At 36.1% G+C, this 13722-nt stretch overlaps 1 protein-coding gene across 1 annotated transcript in view; it reads left to right on the forward strand.

The window, feature by feature from the left end:
* LOC128655574 (protein unc-93 homolog A-like) overlaps window positions 1-10289 on the forward strand; it is a 63727-nt gene extending 53438 nt beyond the window's left edge. The window contains exons 6-8 of the mRNA XM_053709166.1: window positions 5507-5642; window positions 8871-9002; window positions 9939-10289. Of these exons, the coding sequence (XP_053565141.1) occupies window positions 5507-5642; window positions 8871-9002; window positions 9939-10207 (537 nt within the window). The 3' untranslated portion in view covers window positions 10208-10289. The remainder of the gene's footprint in view (window positions 1-5506; window positions 5643-8870; window positions 9003-9938) is intronic.
* The last annotated feature ends 3433 nt before the right edge of the window (window positions 10290-13722 follow it).

Genomic DNA, 13722 nt, shown 5'->3' on the forward strand with positions numbered 1-13722 from the left:
GTTGTTCCTACTCACTCTCAGCAATTGCGATTTCGGCAATGCTCTCTTCAATGCCGGGGGGTGGCAACTGGTGTAATGTAATAGGGAATTTCTGTCAGTTTCCTTTCTGTACAGTGTTGACTGGATTTTCCCATTCCCTTTATATAATCTAACATCCAGGAAATCGATTTGTGTTCTACTATACACCATTTTGAACTTCAGAGCTACATTAGCCTCATTCAATTGTTGATACCAAGTCTCCAGGTCCTCCAAAGTACCAGACCAAATGAGAAACAGGTCATCTATATACCTCTTAAAAAATCGGATGTTCTTGACCTGAAACAATGTCGTCCCAAACTCTTCAAAATGGGCCATAAATAAGTTGGCATACGATGGGGCCATATTCGACCCCATCGCCGTCCCTTTCTTCTGTAGGTAAAAAGATTGTTCAAATCTGAAGAAATTGGTAGTCAGACAAAACTCTAGAAATTGAAGTAGGATCTCAGGAGGGGGTCCAATATAGGGATGTCTGCAGAGATGGAAAAAAACAGCTTGTAGTCCTTCTTCATGTGGGATTACAGTATATAGACTAGTCACATCTAGTGTGACTAGCCATATATCCTCGTCCAAATCCTCCAAATTTTGTAGCATCTCAAGAAGTGCCATAGAATCTCTCAAATAAGATGGTGTATGGTATACAATAGGCTGTAGGAATTTATCTACAAACGTAGCAAGAGGTTGCTGTAATGAGCCTATAGAGGACACGATTGGTCTTCCCGGTGGAGGAGAGATTCCCTTATGTATTTTAGGAAGGGTATATAGGACCGGAGTTCTGGGATATGTCACTAGTAGATAGAGATAAGTATCCCTATTAATGAACCCCTGGTCATATACCAATTTAGCATATTCATCCAGCTTTTTCTTGAATAATTGTGTAGGGTCACCAGTTAGTGGTCTATACGTGTTCTCATCCGCAAGCTGTGACAAGATCTCTGTCCTGTAGTCCTTATAGTTAAGGATGACCACTGCCCCACCCTTGTCGGCCTCACGTATAATTAGCTCTTTATTGCCTGATAGATTTTTTAATACCTTCCAGTCTTCCTTTGAGAAGTTATTGAAAGTCTCTCTTTGATGTGTACTAATAGAGTGATTCATATCATCCTGTATTAATCTCGTAAAGGTATTAATGCTGGAATTGTTGAAAGGAGGGGTATATGTCGACTTCTTTTTCAGTTGGTCATATTCCATTTCAGATTCCCCAAATTTCTCCTTTAAAGAGAGTAATCTTTGAAATTTTTTGGTGTCAATATAGAACTCAAATGGATCAGTTCTGCTGGTGGGAACAAAAGTGAGTCCTTTATTCAAAATTTTTATTTCAGAGTCACTCAAGGGGTAATCACTCAGGTTGACTACTATGTTATTCGTCATTTCCGAGGGTGTAAGGGTGGTCTTCCCCTTGTACCCCCCTCTCCTTGTCTGCCCCCTCTTCCTCTGAAGTTTTTTGAGCGAGTAGTCACTCCTTGGGGGTGTTGGGGGTGTTGAGCTACCTGAGTAGGATTCTGTGGTTGATCTGTATCAGAGCCTGAACCAGACCCTGAGCTCTCTACAGTAGTCAAATCCTGAGGTTTATAGTATCGTGCCCGTCTCCTCCAAAAAACTTCAGAGGAAGAGGGGGCAGACAAGGAGAGGGGGGTACAAGGGGAAGACCACCCTTACACCCTCGGAAATGACGAATAACATAGTAGTCAACCTGAGTGATTACCCCTTGAGTGACTCTGAAATAAAAATTTTGAATAAAGGACTCACTTTTGTTCCCACCAGCAGAACTGATCCATTTGAGTTCTATATTGACACCAAAAAATTTCAAAGATTACTCTCTTTAAAGGAGAAATTTGGGGAATCTGAAATGGAATATGACCAACTGAAAAAGAAGTCGACATATACCCCTCCTTTCAACAATTCCAGCATTAATACCTTTACGAGATTAATACAGGATGATATGAATCACTCTATTAGTACACATCAAAGAGAGACTTTCAATAACTTCTCAAAGGAAGACTGGAAGGTATTAAAAAATCTATCAGGCAATAAAGAGCTAATTATACGTGAGGCCGACAAGGGTGGGGCAGTGGTCATCCTTAACTATAAGGACTACAGGACAGAGATCTTGTCACAGCTTGCGGATGAGAACACGTATAGACCACTAACTGGTGACCCTACACAATTATTCAAGAAAAAGCTGGATGAATATGCTAAATTGGTATATGACCAGGGGTTCATTAATAGGGATACTTATCTCTATCTACTAGTGACATATCCCAGAACTCCGGTCCTATATACCCTTCCTAAAATACATAAGGGAATCTCTCCTCCACCGGGAAGACCAATCGTGTCCTCTATAGGCTCATTACAGCAACCTCTTGCTACGTTTGTAGATAAATTCCTACAGCCTATTGTATACCATACACCATCTTATTTGAGAGATTCTATGGCACTTCTTGAGATGCTACAAAATTTGGAGGATTTGGACGAGGATATATGGCTAGTCACACTAGATGTGACTAGTCTATATACTGTAATCCCACATGAAGAAGGACTACAAGCTGTTTTTTTCCATCTCTGCAGACATCCCTATATTGGACCCCCTCCTGAGATCCTACTTCAATTTCTAGAGTTTTGTCTGACTACCAATTTCTTCAGATTTGAACAATCTTTTTACCTACAGAAGAAAGGGACGGCGATGGGGTCGAATATGGCCCCATCGTATGCCAACTTATTTATGGCCCATTTTGAAGAGTTTGGGACGACATTGTTTCAGGTCAAGAACATCCGATTTTTTAAGAGGTATATAGATGACCTGTTTCTCATTTGGTCTGGTACTTTGGAGGACCTGGAGACTTGGTATCAACAATTGAATGAGGCTAATGTAGCTCTGAAGTTCAAAATGGTGTATAGTAGAACACAAATCGATTTCCTGGATGTTAGATTATATAAAGGGAATGGGAAAATCCAGTCAACACTGTACAGAAAGGAAACTGACAGAAATTCCCTATTACATTACACCAGTTGCCACCCCCCGGCATTGAAGAGAGCATTGCCGAAATCGCAATTGCTGAGAGTGAGTAGGAACAACTCAGAAATAAGTAACAGAGATTTACAATTGGAAGAGATGGTACAGCGGTTTAGAACAAGGAGTTATCCTTATAAACTGTTGAAAGAACAATGTGACAATATTTGCCAACTTCCAGATAGAGAGCCTAAGATTGAGGATGGAAGAATGACATTTGTGACTACTTTCACAGGGGATAAGGGTCCCTTTATGGATATCTTAAACAAGCATTGGAAGATCATCAATACTGATAAATCCCTACCTCTGTACAACTCACAACCACCCAGGGTGGGTTACAGAAGGTCGAAGTCCTTACGGGACTTATTGATTAACACTGACCCTGTACAAAGCTACAAAACAGCTACATGGCTGGACATAAAAAAACCAGGTGTATTTCGATGTCTTGGCTGCACTACTTGTGGAGGATTGATAACTGGATCATGCTTCACTCATCCACACAAACGCAAAATGTACAAACACAGATTCCGCCTGACGTGTACCACTACACATATAGTGTACCTCTTACACTGTATCTGTGGACTATATTATGTAGGGAAGACTACGGATGACCTACGTACACGCATGGCAAATCACCGATCTGCTATTAAGACAGCGATTAAGAAAGGAGCATCGGAACAACCAGTAGCCAGACATTTTTTGGAAATGAAGCACACTGTTATGGATCTTAAATACACGATCATTGACCATGTACCGCCATTATCCAGAGGAGGAGATAGGAACCGTATGCTGCTACAAAGGGAAGCCAAATGGACATTTGAGTTGAATACTCTGGTCCCCTATGGACTGAATACTCAGTTGGACTGGCATGTGTTCTTATAAGTCTCTGCTAAAATGGATGTCTCTGTTGAGAGTCCAGAATCATTCTAATTATTATTTTTTATTTTTTTATTTTATTTTTTTTTCTTTTTGGTATGGCATATAGTTAATTAATAGAGTTTATTTAGCAACCTATGGTAGTTTTTGACAAAATTGTCTTACTCTTATGCTTTAGTCCTATATTGTAATTACAGGGCAGTTTATTATAATTGGCCTTTGTTAGTATGTTGAGGTATTTATTACTGTTCTTGCATATATAGATGGTCTTTTGCAGTTATGTTTGGGTTGCAGTATGTTATACCTATATGTTTGTAGTTCTCATGTTGCCCTCCACATATGCCGCATTGAATGTGCTACATTGTTGATATAGGTTGCTATGGTAACCGCCGGGACATGTGTGGTACGGCACTAGGAACTGCACAACATTATTACAGGTTATATTTCAATATTTGGTCTTTTTTTCTATTGCCCATTTTTCTATTGCCCGATATTAGAATAGGATGCGTATTGCCTATGTTTATTTGCGCATTTGTTGCCTAATGTATTCATTTTATTTCAGTCCCTGTTACGTTGCCACGGCGGATGACGTCACTCGCAGGGGAGGCGCATCTAACGTGGAGAGCGTAGTTCATTGTTTGTTTGGTGGTGGATATAACACAGCGTGGTGGTAAGTTTACATAGCCTTGTAAGTCTGAGGACGGGTTCTTTGTAGCCCGAAAACGTTCACGTAAATAAATGTGACATATGGATATAAGACCTTTGGAGTGCTGCTTGTTTTTGATGTATTAATATTTTGGCTCTAGCACCCAAGGCGCATATATGCAAGATCTGGAGTGCACTTTGCTGGACATTTCTATATATATATATATATAAAAATATACGGTATATATATATATATATATATATATATATATATATATATATATATATATATATATATATATATATATATATTAAAGAAATACTGTCTATTTCTTAAATATCAGATAAATTAATAAACATACTTAACAGATGTACAATTTTATGCAAGACTATAAACTGTAGCTGTAAACAAGATGGAAAGCACAATCTTTAATTTTAAGATCTTCATTAAAGGGATACTGAACCAAATTTTTTTTCTTTTGTGATTCAGATAGAGCATGACATTTTAAGCAACGTTCTAATTTACTCCTATTATCTAATTTTCTTTATTCTCTTGGTATCTTTATTTGAAATGCGAGAATGTAAGTTTAGATGCCGGCCCATTTTTGGTGAACAACCTGGGTTGTCCTTGCAGATTGGTGGATAAATTCATCCACCAATAAAAAAGTGCTGTCCATAGTACTGAACCAAAAAAACAAACTTAGATTCCTTCTTTTTCAAATAAAGATAGCAAGACAATGAAGAAAAATTGATAATAGGAGTAAATTAGAAAGTTGCTTAAAATTGCATGCTCTATTTGAATCACACAAAAAACAAAAATTTGGGTTCAGTGTCCCTTTAAGATAAACTCAGATCACAGTTACATAAGTTGAAGTTTATTCACATGGATCTGATTTTAATAAGTATTTGCTTTAATAGAATTTTCTTGTCTCTTTACAGGCATATGTTACCTGTACTTTGGGGATACATTATGTAGGATATGTGATGATTTGTTTTGGTGCAGCCAACTCAATTTGTTCTATGCTTTTTGGAAAACTTTCACAGTACACTGGAAGAATAGCCCTTTTTATGTTAGGTAAGATTCCTCTGCTATATTAATACCTTCTTAATCTCTAGTTCATATATTGTAGTAGTCATAGTTACATAATACTAGGATTTGATTTATTTCCTATTGTTACCAATGGGTACTTTAGGTTGGAAAGCTAACAAAACAATTTGAACACAGTTCACATTGAACATATAAATGGCTTTCAGCTTGTCATATGTGGCCAATTAGATACTCCATTTTACTTTTCACTCTCCTAGCTTTAACATAATAAAATACCCTTAAGAATTGTATTCCAAAAAACATGTATTTAGTAAAATTATATATATATATTTATATATATATATATATATATATATATATATATATATATATATATATATATATATATATATATATATATATAAGAAAGACGTATTATTTTATGTATAAAATATACCTATAAATATGAGTTTTTAATAAATTAAATGCAGAAATACATATAAAAGTAAATAATAATTCTATAAATGTATTGTTTAAACGGAGAAGAAACATAAATAAGGTAAACACAGGAGTGGTATTAATGTAAATTAATTAACTTCTTGTACACCATCTCGTTAGAGTTGCTCAAACAAGCTTTGGTATGATCATTTTCCCCTTAAATTAGCAAATTTCTGGATGTTAAATAAAAATAGGGGACTTATAAGTTACCACCTGACAAAAGTTTTGGGTTGAAAAACAGAAAAGTAATTATATGAACCATGTACAAAAACGGAAGCTGACATCACTTTAGAGCTAACATTGCCAATATTAACTGTAAAGAATGGGCTTTATTTGTATAATGTTGTGTCTTTGTATTGTGTCAGGTGATCAATTTATATAATATTTTAAAGTGAATAATAAGATTTAGCTAAAGAAAGAGATTCTATGTCATTTAGTTCAATTGAGAATTCAATGATAAATTAATTAATCGCATTGTTGATAAATTAAAGGGGCATGAAACTTAAATTTAAAGGGACAGTCTACTCCTGAATTTTTATTATTTAAAAAGATATATAATCCCTTTTTTACCCATTCCCCAGTTTTGCATAACCAACACAGTTATATTAATACACTTTTTACCTCTGTGATTACCTTCTATCTAAGCCTCTGCAGACCACCCCCCTTATTCTAGTTCTTTTGACAGACTTGCATTTAGCCAATCAGTGCTGACTCCTAAGTAAATCCACAGGAGTGAGCACAATGTTTTCTGTATAGCACATGTGAACTAGCGCTGTCTACAGTGGGTATTGAAAATAATCACCCCCCTTGAAAATAATCACATGTTGTTGCTTTGCAGCCTGAAATAAAGACAGACTAATTTTTTGTTTATCCAGTTGTAATTACTCAGTGCAACTTATAACATCCAAGTGAAATATATAACACCAACATGTCAGCCAATAATAAATACAATTCAAAAACAGAATCACTGTTGGAAAAAGGATCACCCTTTTGTGTCATTATTTTGTAGAACCACCTTTTGCTTTAATTACAGCCTTTAGTCTGTTGGGATATGTCTCTACTAACTTTGCACATCTAGACTTTGCAATATTTGCCCACTCTTCTTTGCAGAACTGCTCCAGTTCCATTACATTTGATGGTGACTGTTTGTGGACTGCAGTCTTCAAATCATACCACAGATATTCAATGGGGTTTAAGTCTGTGCTCTGACTAGGCCATGCAAGGACATTCACCTTTTTCTCCTTCAACCACTGTGTGGTAATGTTTGCTGTGTGCTTTGGGTCATTGTCATGTTAGAAGATAAACCTTCTTCCCACTGACAACTTCCTGGCAGAGGGCAGCAGATTTTCCTCAATAATTTGACGGTATTTTGCCCCATCCATTATTCCTTCTATCCTGACAAGTGCTACAGCGCCTGCTTCAGAGTTGATGTGGGCCTCTTGGTAGCCTCTCTAAGCAGTTTCCTCCTGGCTTTTTCATCCAGTTTGGAGCAACGTCCTGATCCAGAGAGGGTCTGTGTGGTACCAAATACCTTCCACTTCTTAATAATGGACTTCACTGTGCTACTAGGCATTGATAAAGCCTTTGATATCCATCTCCTGACTTGTGTCTGTCTACAACATTATCCCAGATATCCTTTGACAGTGCTTTTCAGTTGCACTACCACGGACTGAGATGCTCCAGAAAATCTCTTTTCATGCTGAGCTAATCAATATGCCAACAGCTGATCACAGTTGAATGTCAAATGGGTTTGTGTGTGTCGTTGAGATTGTCTTTATTTTTGCCTTACATGTTGTTGTATCTTTGGATGTTATAAGTTTCACTGAGTAATTACCTAATGCCTAATGAAACAGCACTTAGCTGAGAAATGGTTGTATGAACTAGGATAGCACTTAGAAGCACCCAATTTGTATAAGCGAAGTAAGATCACAGCCGCAACAGCCGTGAAGTTAACTGTGAACTCGTGTGCAGCCCTTCAATTGCTTACCCAATTTGTATACACTGGATTGTTTTTAATTTGTTTTAATCTGTTTTAATAAATTAACCTGTAAACAACCAGTGTGCTCAAGCCTTTTGTATATAAGCCTTTGCACCTTTTAATATATCAATCTTCTTCTCAACAGCACATAAGGGTGCTCTTATCAAATGCGAGTTCCCTGTTTGCATATTATAATTTGTATTGGATTTAGACTACCAATACACACATGAGGCGCCTCTCTTTTGTTTATTATCTCTTTTGTTTATTAGATGCAACTGGATAAACAAAAATGGTGTCCGTCTTTATTCCAAGCTGCAAAGTAACAAAATGTGATTATTTTCAAGGGAGGTGATTATTTTCAATACCCACTGTATCTGTTAAAAACTGTACAAATGCACTGAGAAAAGAGGAGGCCTTCAAGGGCTAAGAAATTAGCATATGAGCCTACCTATGTTTAGCTTTCAACAAAGAACACCAAGAGAATAAAGACATTTGATGATAAAAGTATATTGGAAAGTTGTTTAAAATTGCATTCCCTATCTGAATCATGAAAGTTTAATTTTAAACTTTAATGATTGAGACAGAGCAAGCCTCAAAAGTTGCTCCATGCTTTGTAATGTTGTTATATATTTTTGAGTACTAGATGGCAGCAGTTTTGCAACAATGTATAAAATTGTTACAAACATTGTTGCAATTTTTAAAAAAAATATTACATGATTAATGTTGAATACTCAGTAAACTTTTTGTTTTGTTTTTTAACATGTCAAAATAAATATTGCTTGATTCTTTCTTCTAACTAGCTGCTGCTACAAGTGCTGCTTGTATAATTGCACTTTTGTTGTGGAAACCTAATCCAAGCCAATTTGCTGTCTTTTTCATATTCCCTGCACTGTGGAGCATGTCCGATGCTATCTGCCAGACACTCCTGAATGGTAATATTATTTAATTAGTACTGTTGTGTGTATGTTGTAAAACAAAGGTGAAAGACACTGGGAGGGAGTAGAAAACTGACAATGAAAAAAAGTAGTTAGATGGGGAAAAGTAATATTGGAGATTGTAAAAGTTTAGAGACAAAAGAAAAGGGTTTTAGCGCAAAATGGTGCTTTCACGAGTGTGATATTTGCACTCCACTTGTAATACCAGCGCACGCAAATGTGCGCTAGTATTACTAGTTAAGCGCAATTTGAACGTGTGCTTCCATAGGCTCCAATGGAAGCTTTGTTCGCATGCCGTGAGACACGGCCCAGAACCTAGAGCAGCGAAGGGGGTAAGTTGTGCAGAGATGGGCAGCAAATTTAAAATATATTTGTATATGAATATATACATATATATTTATGTGTTTATAAGTGTATATACACATATTAACACAAATATATATATATGTATATAAGCATATACATATATTTTTACAGAAATAATAGTCCCCATAGACTGCAACATAAAGGCACTTTTCTGCGCTGTTTTTTTTCTAACACCCCACATCCGCACTCTTTAACCTCTTATAACTGCTTTGTGCAGTTATATTAAGAAAAAATCTACAATATTTTAATAATAAGAAGGAAGAATATTCTTTTCTTTGGGGGCAATTGGGAGACATTTTTAAAATTAACAGGAGAACTAATCTCTGGTTAATTTTCAGAGCGAAAAGTGCTACCGCAAGCTCACGGTAGCATTAAAAAAGGGCTAGACTACACCAACGTAGCACTTGAGCATCGTTGACACACCATTCCACTATCATTTTTGCTCTCCACTTGTAATCTCAGGAAGAAAATAGTATAGAGCTGCAAAACATATCTTTATCATCATTGCACTGAAACCCAAACACGATAATGAATATTTTATTTGTGTTCTTTCTTCTTTTTTAACAGCTTTTTACGGCGTGTTATTTGATGAACACAAGGAGGCTGCCTTCGCCAATTATCGATTGTGGGAATCTCTTGGATTTGTTATAGCTTTTGCTTACAGCAACTATTTGTGTGTCTTTGTAAAGCTGTACATAGTACTTTCTGTTATGTTACTTGGGATGCTTCTTTATTTAGTTGTAGAATACTTGGAACACAGAAAACAGATTGCAACTTCTGAAAATGTGAACTCAGTGACTACAACACAAGAATGCGATCTGCCCGGTGACAAGTAACACTCAAATAAAACTCATTTAACACACGTAGCTGTGGCTAGAACGTGTTCCATGCAATACATAAAGTTTGTTGAAACCTGAACTTTTTCCTTTATTAAAATGGTGCTGAAAATACTTTAATATATGTAAGTGAGAAACCTAAGATAGTACTGTAATTCAGATAGAGAATACAATTTTAAGCAACATCCCAATTTACTTCTATTTCATTTGCTTCAATCTTTAGATATCCTTCATTGAAGAAATATCAAAGCACATGGATGAGCCAATCACAAGAGGCATTTATGTGTAGCCACCAATCAGCAGCCACTGAGCCTATATATAAGCAAAGGATATCAAGAGAATTAAGCAAATTAGATAATAGAAGTAACAGGGAAAGATGTTTATTATTATTATTATTATCGGTTATTTGTAGAGCGCCAACAGATTCTGCAGCGCTATAAAATTGCATGCTCTTTCTAAATCATGAAAGAAAAAATGTGGGTTTCATGTCCCTTTAAGGGATAAATGTTTGCTTGGTCTGATATATCTACTTATAAGCTCATTCTAGTTTTGTTATTTGCTTTCTTGTGTTTTCACTTTTTTATTATTCAGATTATTATTATCAATGCTTATTTTACAGTCAGTTATTTTTTTCCCAGTGCTCTGTAATGTATTAATATTTCCCACTCTTATAATAATTTTGATACAGTGTATAAATATATACAGTATATATATATATATATATATATATATATATATATATATATATATATATATATATATGTATAGATATATATTTCACAACAACAACAAAAACATCAAATATGTATAGAAATGTGTATTTATGAATACTAATACTTAGAACATATTTTGCTATATGAAGACCATTGGAATGTGAAATATTAATATTTTCATGTCGGGTTAGCGCACTTGAAAAAATGTGATTGGGTTTTGCAAACAAGTAGGGTGTTAGTTTTTTCCCCACTTTTCTTGCTCCATGTACTTTTTTGGGGGAATATGTTAATGCGGTTGCAATAATCCAACCTTTTTTTTTTCTGAATGTCGGGTTCAACTTTTTACTTTCAACTTGTATTACGTGCGCTAGCCATCGCACTCAAAAATCTTCTAGCGTAGTTAACACATGAGCGGGAGCGCAAAATAACGCTCCACTCGTAATCTAGCCCATAGTAGCCTATGGTCAGTAATGCTAAAATGACGTACTCCAAGAAATTAGCGTATGCATGTTTTGCTTTAGAATATCCCTTTAAAGTGTAGGGAATTTTTCTGTTATAAGCTTTTCACCTTTTACACATCTTAAAACTGTGTGTGTATGTATACTGTGTATATATATATATATATATATATATATATATATATATATATATATATACACATTAACAATCCTGGTAAATATAAGAATACCTCATATATGTTATAAATTCTATGGGTGCCTGGGTCATAGTTTTACTACTGATGTATAATCATTGTGAAGAACTTTACAGAAACATTTGAACATTTTTATTCTTAAAGGGACACTGAACCCAATATTTTTCTATTGTGATTCAGACAGAGCATGCAAATTTAAGCAACTTTCTAATTTACTCCTATTATCAAATTCTTTTCATTCTCTTGGTATCTTTATTTGAAATTCAAGAATGTAAGTTTAGATGCCGGCCCATTTTTGGTAAACACACTGGCCTAGATTTAGAGTTGGGCGGTAGCCGTGAAAACCAGCGTTAGAGGCTCTAACGACAAAACTCCAGCCGCAGAAAAAAGTCAGTAGTTAAGAGCTTTTTGGGCTAACGCCGGTTCATAAAGCTCTTAACTACTGTGCTCTACATTACACTAACACCCATAAACTACCTATGTACCCCTAAACCGAGGTCCCCCCACATCGCCACCACTCGATTAAATTTTTTTATCCCCTAATCTGCCGACCGCCACCTACGTTATACTTATGTACCCCTAATCTGCTGCCCCTAACACCGCCGACCCCTATATTATATTTATTAACCTCTAATCTGCCCCCCACAACGTCGGCGCCAGCTACCTACAATAATTAACCCCTAATCTGCCGACCGCAAAGCGCCGGCAACTACGTTATCCTTATGTACCCCTAATCTGCTGCCCCTAACACCGCCGACCCCTATATTATATTTATTAACCCCTAATCTGCCCCCCACAACGTCGCCGCCACCTACCTACACTTATTAGCCCCTAATCTGCCGAGCGGACCGCACCGCTACTATAATAAAGTTATTAACCCCTAATCTGCCTCACTCCCGCCTCAATAACCCTATAATAAATAGTATTAACCCCTAATCTGCCCTCCCTAACATCGCCGACACCTAACTTCAAACATTAACCCCTAATCTGCCGACCAGAGCTCACCGCTATTCTAATAAATTTTTTAACCCCTAAAGCTAAGTCTAACGCTAACACTAACACCCCCCCTAAGTTAAATATAATTTAAATCTAACGAAATAAATTAACTCTTATTATATAAATTATTCCTATTTAAAGCTAAATACTTACCTGTAAAATAAACCCTAATATAGCTACAATATAAATAATAATTATTTATTTTACAGGTAACTTTGTATTTATTTTAACCAGGTACAATAGCTATTAAATAGTTAAGAACTATTTAATAGCTAAAATAGTTAAAATAATTACAAAATCACCTGTAAAATAAATCCTAACCTAAGTTACAATTAAACCTAACACTACACTATCAATAAATTAATTAAATAAAATACCTACAATTATCTACAATTAAACCTAACACTACACTATCAATAAATTAATTAAATACAATATCTACAAATAAATACAATGAAATAAACTAACTAAAGTACAAAAAATAAAAAAGAACTAAGTTACAAAAAATAAAAAAATATTTACAAACATTAGAAAAATATTACAACAAACTAATTACACCTACTCTAAGCCCCCTAATAAAATAACAAAGCCCCCCAAAATAAAAAAATGCCCTACCCTATTCTAAATTAAAAAAGTTCAAAGCTCTTTTACCTTACCAGCCCTGAACAGGGCCCTTTGCGGGGCATGCCCCAAAGAATTCAGCTCTTTTGCCTGAAAAAAAAACATACAATACCCCCCCCTTAACATTACAACCCACCACCCACATACCCCTAATCTAACCCAAACCCCCCTTAAATAAACCTAACACTAAGCCCCTGAAGATCTTCCTACCTTGTCTTCACCATGCCAGGTTCACCGATCGGTCCAGAGTCTTGATCCAAGCCCAAGCGGGGGGCTGAAGAGTGACGTCCATCTTCGGGCTGAAGTCTGGATCCAAGCGGCGGCTGAAGAAATCCATCATCGGGCTGAAGTCGGAAGTCCATCATCGGGATGAAGTCTTCTATCAAGCCGCATCTTTAATCTTCTTTCTTCTGGAGCGGAGCCATCTTCTTTCCAACCGACGCGGATCCAACCTCTCGGAACAGCCAATAGAATGCGAGCTCAATCTGATTGGATCAGCCAATCGGATTGAACTTGATTCTGATTGGCTGATT

This window comes from Bombina bombina, chromosome 4 (assembly GCF_027579735.1).
Source record: "Bombina bombina isolate aBomBom1 chromosome 4, aBomBom1.pri, whole genome shotgun sequence".
Taxonomy (NCBI): Eukaryota; Metazoa; Chordata; class Amphibia; order Anura; family Bombinatoridae; genus Bombina; species Bombina bombina.